This window comes from Mastomys coucha, unplaced genomic scaffold, assembly GCF_008632895.1.
Source record: "Mastomys coucha isolate ucsf_1 unplaced genomic scaffold, UCSF_Mcou_1 pScaffold14, whole genome shotgun sequence".
NCBI classification, from domain to species: domain Eukaryota; kingdom Metazoa; phylum Chordata; class Mammalia; order Rodentia; family Muridae; genus Mastomys; species Mastomys coucha.
In genome coordinates, this window is record NW_022196896.1 from 119,172,681 (window position 1) to 119,186,903 (window position 14,223).

The 14,223-nt window shown below is 38.4% G+C and overlaps 1 protein-coding gene and 1 pseudogene across 1 annotated transcript in view; both read left to right on the forward strand.

The window, feature by feature from the left end:
* Septin2 (septin 2) overlaps positions 1-14,223 on the forward strand; it is a 31,879-nt gene that overhangs the window by 10,306 nt on the left and 7,350 nt on the right. Inside the window, exons 3-8 of the mRNA XM_031369001.1 lie at positions 1,546-1,666; positions 9,307-9,393; positions 10,899-11,022; positions 12,657-12,791; positions 12,916-13,033; positions 14,157-14,221. Of these exons, the coding sequence (XP_031224861.1) occupies positions 1,546-1,666; positions 9,307-9,393; positions 10,899-11,022; positions 12,657-12,791; positions 12,916-13,033; positions 14,157-14,221 (650 nt within the window). The remainder of the gene's footprint in view (positions 1-1,545; positions 1,667-9,306; positions 9,394-10,898; positions 11,023-12,656; positions 12,792-12,915; positions 13,034-14,156; positions 14,222-14,223) is intronic.
* LOC116088805 lies at positions 6,242-6,912 on the forward strand (annotated as a pseudogene).

Genomic DNA, 14,223 nt, shown 5'->3' on the forward strand with positions numbered 1-14,223 from the left:
ATTATTCTAAAGTTTTGGGTTGCCTTCTTTACCAAATTTTTTGAATCTGATATGTCAATGTGAATTCTTTTGACCATCTTAGATTTTTCCTATACCAATCAAATAGCAATTAAGAATTTTAATAATTCATATAATTAAAATAATGGGGCTCTTAGACATGCTACATTGGTTTAGGTTAGCCCTTATAAGTTGTTCCAGCCCTGATAATAACGGACATCAGCTGAGAAGCGGAGCTTGTAGTTAAAACTGAGGGCTATCCCTTTTATCTTTGAGTCTATGTGCTTTGCCTTTTATCTTTGAGTCTATAGATGTTTATTACTATCCAATGAAAAGCCGTAAGATCAGTTATGTTTTTATACAAATAATTTGGAACAGAGATTAAATACAAGAGCCATTACTTTACCACTCAGAAATAATCTCTATGAAAGTTTTAGGTATATTTTTGTATGTGTGTGTATATATATATATACATATATACATATATACATATATATATACATATATATATACACACACACACATGTGAATGGACAGTTATAAATGAAATTGTAAAGGAAATGCTATTTTATAACTTATTTTGTTTAGTTCAATTAATGCATTAATAACATTTTTTCATTTTTAGTATGCTGTTGCATAAATTGTAGGATTTAAGGGGTGGGGGAGGCTGCGTGAGTGTGTGCATGCATGTGTGTGTAGAAACTAGAGTTCAGCCTTGGGTATCATTCCTCTCTGTCCGTCAGTGTTTTGTTTGTTGGCTGGTTGGTTTGTCCTCCCTTCTCTCTTTTTATGTGTGTCAAGGGGAGGAGGGAGAGAGACATAGAAACAGACAGATCGCTCACTAGCCTGGAGCCTCAGCTATCCAACCGTCCTCACTTGGCCAGGACTAAGATCGCAAAGGCTTGGCACCATGCCCGGGTTATTTTGTTTTGGTTTTGGTTTTGTTTTTAATTTCTTTCTAGTGATTGACTGCAGGTTGTCGGACTTGCGAGGCGAGTCCTCTGTCTTCTCGTCGCCTAGACTGTGGTTTCACTGTTTCTGATTTACCACATCTCCATCATCTTTAGTCTTACCGGGCATTCTTTCATCAAAATATTAATTATGAGTCAGCATATAAGGAAGGAATTAGATTGGTGTGTGTGCATGTGTGTTTAACTATTTAGTTATTTTTATTTTCTGTGTATTGGTGTTTTGCCTACATGTATGTCTGTATTAGGGTATTGAATCCCTGGGAGCTGGAGCTATAGATATTTGTGAACTAGCACGTGGTTGCTGGGAATTAACTTGGGTCCTCTGGAAGAGCAGCCAGTGCTCCTAACCACTGAGCCATCTCTCCAGCTTCAGATTGTGTTTTCTTTAATCCACTTAAGTGCACAATTTTCTAATAAAAGTAAAGTTTTGAAAGTGGTGATTTGTGGAGTTTTTTTTTTTTTTTCTTTTTTGTGAGGACTACTGATTGCCTGTGTACTTCTCAGGTCTGATAATGTCATAAAAGCAACCAATAAGGTGTTTATTAGCTCTATTTTGTATTTTTAAATCTTATTTTAGCAACAACCAACACAGTTTATAAATCCAGAAACTCCTGGCTATGTTGGATTTGCAAATCTTCCCAATCAAGTTCACCGAAAATCAGTGAAGAAGGGGTTCGAGTTCACTCTGATGGTGGTTGGTAAGAGATTACCTAATAAATGTCTCCCTTTCCCAAACTAGGAAATGTATTGGCCTTACCTGGAATGTAAGTGAGAAAATTTCTTTCTTTGCAAAATCAACTCTGGAACTTACAAATATGTATAATTTTTGGCCAAGATATCATGTATATGCATATATATATTCAGTAAATTTTGCTCAAGAGGAAAATACGATTTTTATGTAATTTCTTTATTCATATACAATGAAAGTTTCTTTGTTATAATTACCTTTTAGAGCAGTCAGCAGTGACCCTTGCTCCCTGTGCTCACACCCTCACCAGTGTTTCTTTGGGCTTTTTGTTGTTGCTTCTTTTTTATACTTTATGTGAATGCATGTATTTAATGTGCACAGAGGCACACTTGTATAGAGATGGTTCTCGCCTTCCATCTTTATATGGATTCTAAGGATAGAACTCAGGTCACCTGGCTTGAGCAGCAAGTTCCTTTACTTTCTGAATCATCTTGTTGTCCCTCACCCCCTTTTAAATTGTTGTAGGTGGATGCTGTAGAAATGATGTGACTTCCAAGACTAGGTCATAAAAGATACTAGAGGAAGCTAGCTGTCATGACTTTATAAAGGCAAGGAACTGAGCCTGCCAGTAGCCTTATACAAACTTCAGAACATCCTCCAGTCCCACTTAGGCTTCCTGTTCATGTCCGCCATCCCTGCCGACACTGGCCACTATATAACGAGAGACACCAAACCAGAAAGATCTTAAAGATACTGTCAAAGGCTGGGCATGGTGGTGCATACCTTTAATTTCAGCACTTGTGAGGCAGAGACAGGAAGATCTCAGTGAGTTTGAAGCCAGCTTGGTCTACATAGTGAGCTCTGGGACAACCAGGACTACATGGATCCTGTCTAAAAACAACAACAAAAATAGACACTGTCAATTTTAGTGACAACCCAAATTTGTAAGGTATTGTTAAAGGTGAATTTGCAGAATTGTTATATATTAGAGATGACTATGTGATCATTTAATTAGTATTGTATTTAATTTTCACTTAAAAATTACTAATTTATAAAATTATAGTGGAAGTACTTTGAAATTGAGTGTTTGCTTGGATGTATTTCTGTTGTATCAGCTATAGATGCTGGCATAATGTGTTATGGATCCTACCATGTATTGGGTTTATCATGCCAGTAGAACCTTAATGATGAACTGTGGTGGGGTTTTTTATTGTTTTTGTTATTGTTTGTTTGTTTTAAAGTGTTTCACTATGTAGCCCTGGCTGACCTTGAACCAGCTATGTAGACTAGGCTGGCCTCAAACTTACAGAGATGTGCATACATACAGAGACACACACTACCTTGTGTGTTGTTCAGTGCTTGAGTCACCACACCTGGCTCTTATGATGAGCTGTTTGTTACTCTGTTAGCTGTATCACATTTTAGTTAGTTTTTTACAGTTGCTGAATTTCAAAACTGAGCATTTGAAAAGCTTAATGGTGGTCATGACCAAGTAAGACTTGATTATTCCTTAGAATTAATAGTTCTCAAATCTAATATGAAGATAGGTACCAAAATATTTTAGGTATATTTACATAATAAAAATAATGTGAATTTAAGTTCTTGGTAGAAAAGACCAGTATACTCTGTCACATTATTATCTGATACGTAGCACTCAAAAAACAAGCAGCATCTTCACTCTCTGACTGTATATAATTCAGGGGTCAGTAAGCTTTCTAAAAAGGGTCACATTAGCATGAGACCTTTATGAGCCATATAGTTTAGCCATAATATTCAACTCTAAACTTACAGAGGGAAAGGAGCCATAGTCAACATGTAAACAAATAGGCATAATCATGTTCTAGTAAAGCTTCATTTATAAGAAAGGCAGCAGACTGGATTTGGGTTGATGCCTGAAGTTTATCAGCCCCTGAAGTAAGTTAGCCCTCCTGTAGTGACGAACTAGAAGACTAACTATTCATATGTATTTGGGGGTGTTGTTGTTGCTTATTTTAACCCTGGACTATAGGCAATATAGGAATTTAGTCCTTTACAGAAGGAAAGCAGATTACATGGACCAGTTAAGTTGCTACATGGTTCTTCTACCTTTTACCAGAGAGTGGAATCAATCAAGAATGCAACAATGTCTCAGCTAGAACCTGAGAATTCTCAAAAAGCAAAAGAATTCCAGAATTAGACACTGGAAATCCTTCTGAGGCATTGGGCAAATAACACTAAATCTGTATACAGGGTATAGATTGCTGAAGCTGTATAAAATGTCACTATCAGACAGTGAACTGAACTGGAGACTACACAGGGCTAGAAAGCTTTTGTGTGGTTGGGAACATTTGAATTCCAGCCACACAAAGAAAACTTGTTAAAAACTCAGGGCACTTAGTAGGATCTCCAGGGCTAAAGTAGACATAAAATGTTGTTATTTATCCCTAAAAGATTATGAACAAGCCTTGGAGAGTCAAACTGCTTAACTACCTTATTGCCAGGTGGTGGTGGCGCACGCTTTTAATCCCAGCACTTGGGAGGCAGAGGCAGGCGGATTTCTAAGTTCAAGGCCAGCCTGGTCTACAGAGTGAGTTCCAGGACAGCCAGGGCTACACAGAAAAACCCTGTCTCGAAAAATTAAAAAAAAAAAAGAAAAGAAAAGAAAAGAAATATCTCTTATTAAAGACATCAGTAAATGTGATAGTACATGTCTGTAAACCCGGTGCTTGGGGAGCTTGAAAGAGGGATCTCAGTTGGAGACTAGCCTGGGCTACATAATGAGACTTTGACAGAGAAGGAGAAAGAGAAATTTGGCCATTTACAGTGTTATATTCATACTATCTAATGTACTGTTAAAACAAAAATTAAAACAGGATTTTTGATTTTTTTGTTTTGTTTTGTTTTTAAACTGACTAGCCAGAAGCAAAATTTTACAGAGTTGGAATGTTTTTAACAAAGACTGTACCCCGTGGGCTACCCATAGGCTAATGTGTTTGAACATTTGGTCCCTGGTGATAGTGCTATTGGGGAAGTTTTGGAACCCTGAAGAGGTGGAGCCTTGCTGGAGGAATTACATCGTTGATGTAGGGCTTAGGAGAGTTTGCTTTATCCTGCTTCTAATTTGCATGCATCCTTTCTCTCTTTCTCTTGTCCTCTTTTCCTCTTCTTTTTACTACCCCATCTCAGGGTAGAGGTGCTTGCGGGCAGACCTGACAAACCTAAATTTGACCTAAATTTGTAATCCCAGAAGGTGGCAGGGCAGAACTAAATCCCAAGAACTGGCCTTTGAGCTTCACAAAGAACCCATAGAACCATAGCACACATGTACAAGCATACAATATATATTTTTTTTAATTCAAAGTTAAATTAGTTGTCTTTTTTCCCCCCATATTCTAAAAAGTGAAGAACAGACTAAGCTCAGAAATAATAAGAAAATAAGAGGTGAGAACATTGAATGAGAAACAAGTGATACAGAAAACGGACCTAAAAGATAGATTAGTAAAAGTTTCTTTTGATTGAACAACAAAAAAAAGGAGATTCAAAATACTAATATCAAGCTTGGAAAAGCTATCATTTTAGCCCTTCTGTCACTGAACAGATAATAATAGGTGATGGTGTGAAGAATTTTTGCTGATGAACAACTTGGATGAGATAGTTAGTTCTCTAGACTCACTAGACCATAGAGCCATTTGTGGTGGGAATGAAAAAGCATATATAAACTTTAGACAAATGGGAAACACTACCCCAACTTTTGGGGTTTTGAGACATGCTTTCATGTTGCTCAGGTTAACCTCAAACTTGTTATGTAACTAAGGGTGGTCTTAAACTCCTGATTGCCATAAGTACAGGCCCAGTGCCTAGCTCCCATATTCATTTCATTAGGCAAACTTTATTCCATTATAAATCACAAGAAAAGTATAGACTAGTGTTTATAACAAGATTTTAGCCAGAACAGCAATGTAATCAGTGTTTCTGTAGTATGATCTATTTGATGATTTAATGTAGCTGATAGATGTTGACTGTGTGTTTACTTGAGGTAGATTTTTGTGTTCCAGTTTCTACCCAGTGAACATTGCATAAATGTAAGCAAATGTGAAATGTGTATTATACTAATATAGTTTCCTAATATGTTAATTCTTTTCAACAAATTCTTAATTTTAAGCATGCTAGTTATAAGAGAAGGACTAAATAAGTAGACATTGGCACAGTAGCAAATGGTTAAACATTTTAAAGTTACTGTTTGTCTACTGTGGTATGAAAGTTAACAGCAAATAATTTTAAAATAAGCTTTAAAAGATAGAACCAAGGGTTGAAGAGGACTCAAAGGGTTAAGAGCACTTCCTGCTTTTGTAAAGGTCCCAAGTTTGATTCCCAGCTACCACATGGCAGCTTACAATTGAAATTCAAGTTCCAGAGGATCTCATGCACTCTTCTGACCTCTGTGGGCACTCATGCAGTACATTTAAATACAGCTGGCAAAACGCTTACACACATGAATTGTAAATAAAGAGTTTTAAGGACAGAGCTAAGCCGGGCATGGTGATACACACCTGTAATCCCAGCACTCAAGAGGGAAGAACAACATTCCTTTCCTCTGGCGGCAGCCATCAGGTGAGCCAAGATGGGTGCATACAAATACATCCAGGAGCTATGGAGGAAGAAGCAGTCCGAAGTGATGCGTTTTCTTCTGAGGGTCCTACCGCCAGCTCTCTGCACTGCACAGGGCTCCATGCCCCACCCGGCCTGATAAAGCGAGAAGACTGGGGTACAAGGCTAAGCAAGGCTATGTCATTTATAGGATTTGTGTCCGCCGTGGTGGTCGCAAATGCCGGGTTCCTAAAGGTGCCTGTCCACCATGGTGTTAACCAGCTGAAATTTGCCCGAAGCCTTCAGTCTGTTGCTGAGGAGAGAGCTGGGCGCCATTGCGGGGCTTTGACAGTCCTGAATTCCTACTGGGTTGGTGAAGATTCCACACATAAATTTTTTGAGGTTATCCTCATTGATCCATTCCATAAAGCTATCAGAAGAAATCCTGACACCCAGTGGATCACCAAACCAGTCCACAAGCACAGAGAGATGCGTGGGCTGACATCTGCTGGCCGAAAGAGCCGTGGCCTTGGAAAGGGCCACAAGTTCCACCACACTATTGGTGGTTCTTGCCGTGCAGCCTGGAGAAGGCGCAATACTCTCCAGCTCCACCATTACCGCTAATACACATGATATTTGTAAAATTCATATCCAATAAACAATTTAGGACAGTCAAAAAAAAAAAAAAAAGAGGGAAGAACATTAAGAATTCAATTCCCTGGCTGGCGACATGGCTCAGCGGGTAAGAGAACTGACTACTCTTCCGAAGGTCCTGAGTTCCGATCCCAGCAACCACATGGTGACTTACAACCACCCGTAATGAGATCTGACGCTCTCTTCTGGTGTGTTTGAAGACAGCTACAGTGTATTATGCCAGAGTGAGCGGGGACTGAGTGAGTGGGGGCTGGAACGAGCGGGGGTGTCCTGAGTTCAATTCAAGCAGCCACATGATAGCTCACGGCCATCTGTCCAGCTACAGTGTACTCATACACATAAAAAATAAATAAATAAAAGAATTCAATTCCCTTAGTTACCTAGGGAGTTTGAGGCCAACCTTGGCCACATGAGACCATCTCAAAAAACAGAGAAGATGGAGGAGGAGGAAAGGAGAGACAAAACCTGACAACACTATTACTGAACCTAAAATATAGTACTTACTGATAACTCTGGCCAAATATATTTGAGAACTGTGCATTGAAAAATACTGCGGGGAGAGGTTAAAGACAATGTAGTTAAGTTGTGAGATCTGCTCTGTTTGTAAACTATAAATATTCGTTAGTCACTTTTTTGTTGCTTTGATGAAATAATCATGACCAAGGCAACTTAAGGAAGAAATAGACTATTCTTCTTACTGTTCTAGAGGGATGAGACCATCATGGTGAGGAGCCATAGCAGCAAACAGCAGACATGGTGGGAGAAAGGTGAAGCTGAGAACTTATATTTTCAAAGGCAAGCGCAAAAGCAGAGAGAACAAACTAGATGCAGGGTAAAGATATAACTCATTCAAACCTGGCCACCCCAATGTGATTCCTTCAACAAGGCCACACTTACCTTCCAAACAAAGCCACAACCTGATGAACAAGTATTCAAATGCCTGAACCTAGGGGGACATTTCTAATTCACAGCGTCACAGATGATGTCCTTTCTTCTTCAAATTGTACACAGAGTCAGTGTGTTACTAAATCAAAAATTTTACTAAGCTTTTAAAAAATAGATATTACCAATCTAATTCTAAAGTTTAAGTGAAAATTCAGAGAACTTAGAGTAGACAAAGCAGTTTAGAAAAGGAACGAAGTTGGAGAACTTAATTAGATTGAAGACTTCTGTGCAGGAATCATGACAATCTGATAAAGCTCAGAGACTAAATAGCCCAGAGTCGATCCATGTTATAAGGTCAGTTACTTTTGACTAAGTTACCAGAAAGTTAATCTTTTTAAAATATTAACTGAATGATTGTATGGAGAAAATTATCTTCAACTAGTACTTCCCATTGTACTTGCAAATTAACTTAAATATATCCTATACCTAATGTAAAAAAAAAATTTAGAAGAAAGTAAACATAATTTTATGACAGCTAAAAACATTTTATAGGACATGAAGAACAGTTACCACAATAGGAAAAAATAAATGCTTCATTAAATATTTTCTATGGTGGTTGGAGGGATGGCCCAGGTATTATGAGAACTTCTGTTCTTGCACAGGACCTGTGTACTTTTGTCAGGTAGCTCATGACTGCTTTGAACTCCAGCTCCTCTGGAGCCAACTCCTCTGGTCTCCTCAGGCATTTGCACTCACTTGTATAACTCCCATCCCCAACCACACACACTCATAATTTAATGTAAATCTGTTCTTTTTTGTAAAGAAAAAACATTTACCTTGAAGCTGAAGAAATAGCTCAACCACTAAGAGTGCATACTGCTCACTCAAAGGACCTGAGTTACATAGTAAGGCCCTGTCTCAAAACAAAATCACTCTTCCAGGGATGGTGCTTATAGGCACACAGCATGATCCAGTGTCTGACATACTATTACAGTCTTTAGTACAGTCTCAAAGAAAACTAGGCCACCTCAAACCCCTGGTAATGGTTTACCTGTATGCCAAAAGTTTGGAGAAGCACTAGGATCATTGGTATGTGCTGTTAAAGACTTATAGCTTTATGGGATAATCTACCATAAAGAAGCGTGTCAGCAGGGCCCACCCTGTGGTTTCAGTGTGTCCATGGCAGGATCTATTGTACTTTCTTATTGAGGAGCAGAAAACTGTTAGGAAAGGGTTGAAGACTCAAGCACAGAGTCAGACAGCTAAGTAACTATGAAGCTCCATAAGCAGTAAAAACCAAGGCTTATTCTAAAGAACAGCAACAACAAAATTCCAAAGTATGTTTTAGATACCTGTAAAGAGATAAAAAATTATTTATGATCATGCCATAAACAAATTCTGCAATCCTGTGGATTTGGATTCAAATTATGTTCTTGTTCTTTGACTTTGAGCAAGTTGCTCTTGAGCTTCCCCGTGACACACACAAACATTCCAGGTTTAAGTTCTATGGGAAAGGTTATGACAGTGTTTTCATTTTCATTTAAGGTGAATCTGGTCTAGGGAAATCAACTCTCATAAACAGCTTATTCCTGACTGATCTCTACCCAGAAAGAATTATACCTGGAGCTGCAGGTAAATATTTCTATATAATTGTTAAGTATTATTTTGTTTGAACATGCTATAATATGTAACTGATATCCTAAGTCTTAGATGTGTGTTTTGCTTAGTTACTTTGTGTTTTGTAAGCTGTCACTGTAACTGATATCCTAAGTCTTAGATGTGTGTTTTGCTTAGTTACTTTGTGTTTTGTAAACTGTCACAGAAGAAGGGTTGTGTGCTTTATCTGAAATCCCGAGCTCTTTGTTGTAGACTTTGTTCTACACTTATCTCTGTATCTGGGTAAATAACCTTTATTTCAGTTTGTTATCTATTAAATGTCCTACTTTTCTATCTGTGTTGTATGCTGGATCAAAAGCTCAACTGAAAGAATTTTATGTCTTTAAAAAACTACATACAAGAGTGAGAATGTAGCTCCGTGGTAGAGCCCTTCCCAGCATACTTGACACCAGATGTTCAGTTCTCAGCCTTATCTAAATATACCTAAATATATTTAAGTATTATATATATACAAAATTATGATAGGGATATATATTTGTCTGTTCTCTGATTATCCCAGCATAAGACACTGGCATTCTCAAATATGTTTTGTTTTGCTTTACAGTACTTCTCAAACCTAGGACCTTTTGCATGCTAGTCAAATGCTCTACTATTGGGCTACATTTCTAGCTACATAAATACTTGTCGATAAGAATGGATAAAGTCAACCACAATAAAGATGTACAACCTTTTCACCAATATTTTCATATTCCGTTTTTAAATGAATTCATAAATTACTTTCTTTGTCTCAGACAACTCTCGGAGTCCATTCTCTGCTTGTACCATATGGGTTCCAGTGCCTGAGCTTAGGTCATCATCAGGCTTGGCAACTGGCACTTGTATCCAGGAGCCATTTCACTAGTACCAATATGGGTATTTTGTTGTTGTTAATTATTTAAATTTTATTTTAAGATCTTTTGTTTTGCCAGGCAATGGTGGCACATGCCTTTAATCCCAGCACTTGGGAGGCAGAGACAGGTGGATTTCTGAGTTTAAGGACACAGAGAAACCCTGTCTCGAAGAAAATAAAATAAAATAAAATAAAATAAAATAAAATAAAATAAAATAAAAGATATTTTGTTTTAAACCTGTGAGTGTTTTGCCTGAATGTATGTATGTGGACCACATACTTACCTGGTGCCCTTGGAGGTTGGATCCCTTGGGACTGGAGTTCCAAATGGTTACAAACTATCATGTAGGTGCTAGAGATTGAACCTTAGTTTTCTGAAAGAACAAGTATTCTTAACTGCCCAGCCATCTCTCCAGCCCCTCAATATTGGTATTTATAATGATCCCAAGAAAACATTCATTTTTAGCACCAACATTTCCCTTGCTGACTCTGGATCTTTTCTAAACAGTGTTTATGTTACTTTCTGAGACCTTCCAAGTCATTTTCCTTAAGAATATAAATAATGGATATCTCTCTTATAGCATGCTGCTCTGATATTTAAGTACATTTTCTATTGTTTGTTTCTTTTTAGAGAAAATTGAAAGAACTGTCCAGATAGAGGCTTCGACTGTTGAAATTGAAGAGCGGGGTGTGAAGCTACGGCTTACAGTAGTGGACACGCCTGGCTATGGGGATGCTATCAACTGCAGGGATTGGTATGCATTCACAGAGGCTGCAGAGCCCTCAAAGGGTCAAGTACTCTGCATTTGTTTGTATTTACATTTTAGGCAATGTTAGCAACACTTAAAGTTGTTGGATCTAATCATTTGAAGTTTAAATACGGTTTCTTTTGAAACAAGGTCTCACTATATAATTCAGGCTGGCCTTTCCTTCCCAAGTATTTTGATGACGGATATGAGCCACTGTGTCCAACCTGAAATTTAGTTCTTTTCTAAGGCCACTCTAACGAGACCTGAGATTGAGAAGTTAACTGTCTACAAACTGCTAACATAAACCAAGCCCTGTAAAACAGACTGCAGCCAGAGGACAGGTTGCTGTTTCTTTTTTTTTTTTGGTTTTTCGAGACAGGGTTTCTCTGTGTAGCCCTGGCTGTCCTGGAATTCACTTTGTAGACCAGGCTGGCCTCGAACTCAGAAATCCACCTGCCTCTGCCTCCCAAATGCTGATATTAAAGGCCTCCCAGCCAGGTTGCTGTTTCTATGTCTGTCCCTCCTTACAGAGCCATTTTACCTGTAAATGACCACTCTTTGCCATCATTTTCACAAGTAAGGAATTTCAGAGGGTAGAACACTCCGTTGCCTTCATTGTGCAGAAAAATCTTAATTTTGTACCTGCTTCTTTTTTTGTCCTAACCCTGCCAAAGTAAAGCATCAACTTTGCAGCACTAAGTGAGAAAAGGAAGACAAGTTAATGGTGCTTGTTTACCCTTCTTGTGCATAAGAATGTCTCCCTTCTCACCATCTGATCATGCCTTGCATGCTTTCTGATAATGCCCTGTTTCTTGGGCCCCAGTGAAGCAGTTGTATGTCTGGAAAGTGTTGGCAGCCTTCCAGTTTCAGAGACACCTATCAGATACTTTGTAGTCTGGTGTACTTAGGTTATTGACTCCCATTGCTTCCTTAAAACTACCTCATACTTGCCAGTTTAAAACAAAAACAGGGTGGTGGCGCACGCCTTCTCAAACCTAGGATCTTTTGCATGCTAGTCAAATGCTCTACTATTGGGCTACATTTCTAGCTACATAAATATTTGTCGATAAGAATGGATAAAGTCAACCACAATAAAGATGTACAACCTTTTCACCAATATTTTCATATTCTGTTTTTAAATGAATTCATAAATTACTTTCTTTGTCTCAGACAACTCTCGGAGTCCATTCTCTGCTTGTACCATATGGGTTCCAGTGCCTGAGCTTAGGTCATTATCAGGCTTGGCAACTGGCACTTGTATCCAGGAGCCATTTCACTAGTACCAATATGGGTATTTTGTTGTTGTTGTTAATTATTTAAATTTTATTTTAAGATCTTTTGTTTTGCCAGGCATGGTGGCACATGCCTTTAATCCCAGCACTTGGGAGGCAGAGGCAGGTGGATTTCTGAGTTCAAGGCCAGCCTGGTCTACAGAGTAAGTTCCAGGACAGCCAGGGCTACTCAGAGAAACCCTGTCTCGAAAAACCAAAAAAAAAAAACATGTGCCTTCATTTTGCCTAAGATTGACAGAGAATCAGTCTTCTGTCAGGGGTTAAGTATTTTATTGGAAACGGGAGAGAAATGGGTTTTTCTTTTTCTGTCTCAGTACCCCATGATTACTATTGAAATTTGTGCTTTAGTTTCAAGACAATTATCTCCTACATTGATGAGCAGTTTGAACGCTATCTACACGATGAGAGTGGACTGAACAGGCGGCACATCATTGATAACAGGGTACATTGTTGCTTCTACTTCATTTCACCTTTTGGACATGGGTGAGTCAGTTGTTTACCTCAGAAATCTCTTGCATGTTGTAATATATGAATGAGATGATTTTGAGAAAAAATTGTATGTTCCTATGCTTTCCCTAAATGTGTGGCATTTAAACATTGTTTTTAGACTGAAGCCCTTAGATGTTGCATTTATGAAAGCGATACACAATAAAGTGAATATTGTGCCTGTCATTGCGAAAGCTGACACCCTCACTCTGAAGGAGCGTGAACGGCTAAAGAAAAGGGTGAGTGGAAAGGAGATGGCCATGCCTTCTCAGCAGGACGTTGAGCTGCTCGGGAAGGAGGAGAAGGAGGACTTCACCTGAGTTGCCAGGGGCAGGACTACAGAATTCATTTCTTTTTGTGTATTGGAACTCAAAGAATACTCAGTATTTGTAGGGTTTTTTAGGTTTTTGTTTGTTCTTTTTATTTTTCATCCTCATGGAAGAATCAAATTTGTATAGTTAACACTCTTCGATAAAAATACCCTCGTTGAGTAGGAAGTGGCTGAGTATAAGGAGCTCCCCCAAGTACTAAGCTGAGTGGTGTGACATGGAAGTGTTGTCTCTCTACACCTGTGTGGCTTTTTGTTTTTGTTCTGTTTTGAAGATACTAAAGGCATGTGCCACCATGCCCAGCTCAAGATTGATTAATCAATTAAGAAATTTTGATACTTTGTGACAGAGTCTCACTATGTAACCTTGGCTGTTGTGGAACTCACCATGCAGATCACAGTGGCCTCGAACTTGGAGATCCACTACCCTCTGCAACCAAGTTCTGGGATTACTCTCATAATTCTTTTTGCCTGCATGATATACTCCTCTTCCCATTCAGTAGCTCTGTGAGACTCCTGCCTATTGCCATGAACTTTAGGTGCCTATAGTGTCTGTGTGCTCTCTGCTCTTGTCTCGGTAGATGATTGTGGGAGTGTTTTCAGCTTAGCTACTGTACTGAGGCTAGTACTAGTATTCCTACTGCTTTTTATGTTGAAAGTGAAAGTGTGTGATTGTTACTGTTATTGTTCTTATAGACAGAAAAACTCAAAATTTAAACAATAACATTTTTGGCTGTTTTGAAAAGAACTTGAAAATAACTTGTCAGTTATTTGGCCTTTGATACACAAATAATTCTTACATATTTCTTGGTGGATTTTGTTTTTGATATTTTTATTTTTTAAGGTGATCTCACTGTGTAGCTCTGGCCTATCTGGAACTTGCCATGTACACCAAACTGGCTTGAACTTACAGATGTCTATCTGCTTCTGCCTCTGCTTCCTGAGTGTAATACTTGTGAATTTCTAATATGAGTTAGCTAGCTAAAATAATATATACGTAACTAAAATTGATTCTAGTTTCATTATTATTCCAGATTTTGGATGAAATTGAAGAGCATAGCATTAAAATCTATCACTTACCTGATGCAGAGTCAGATGAAG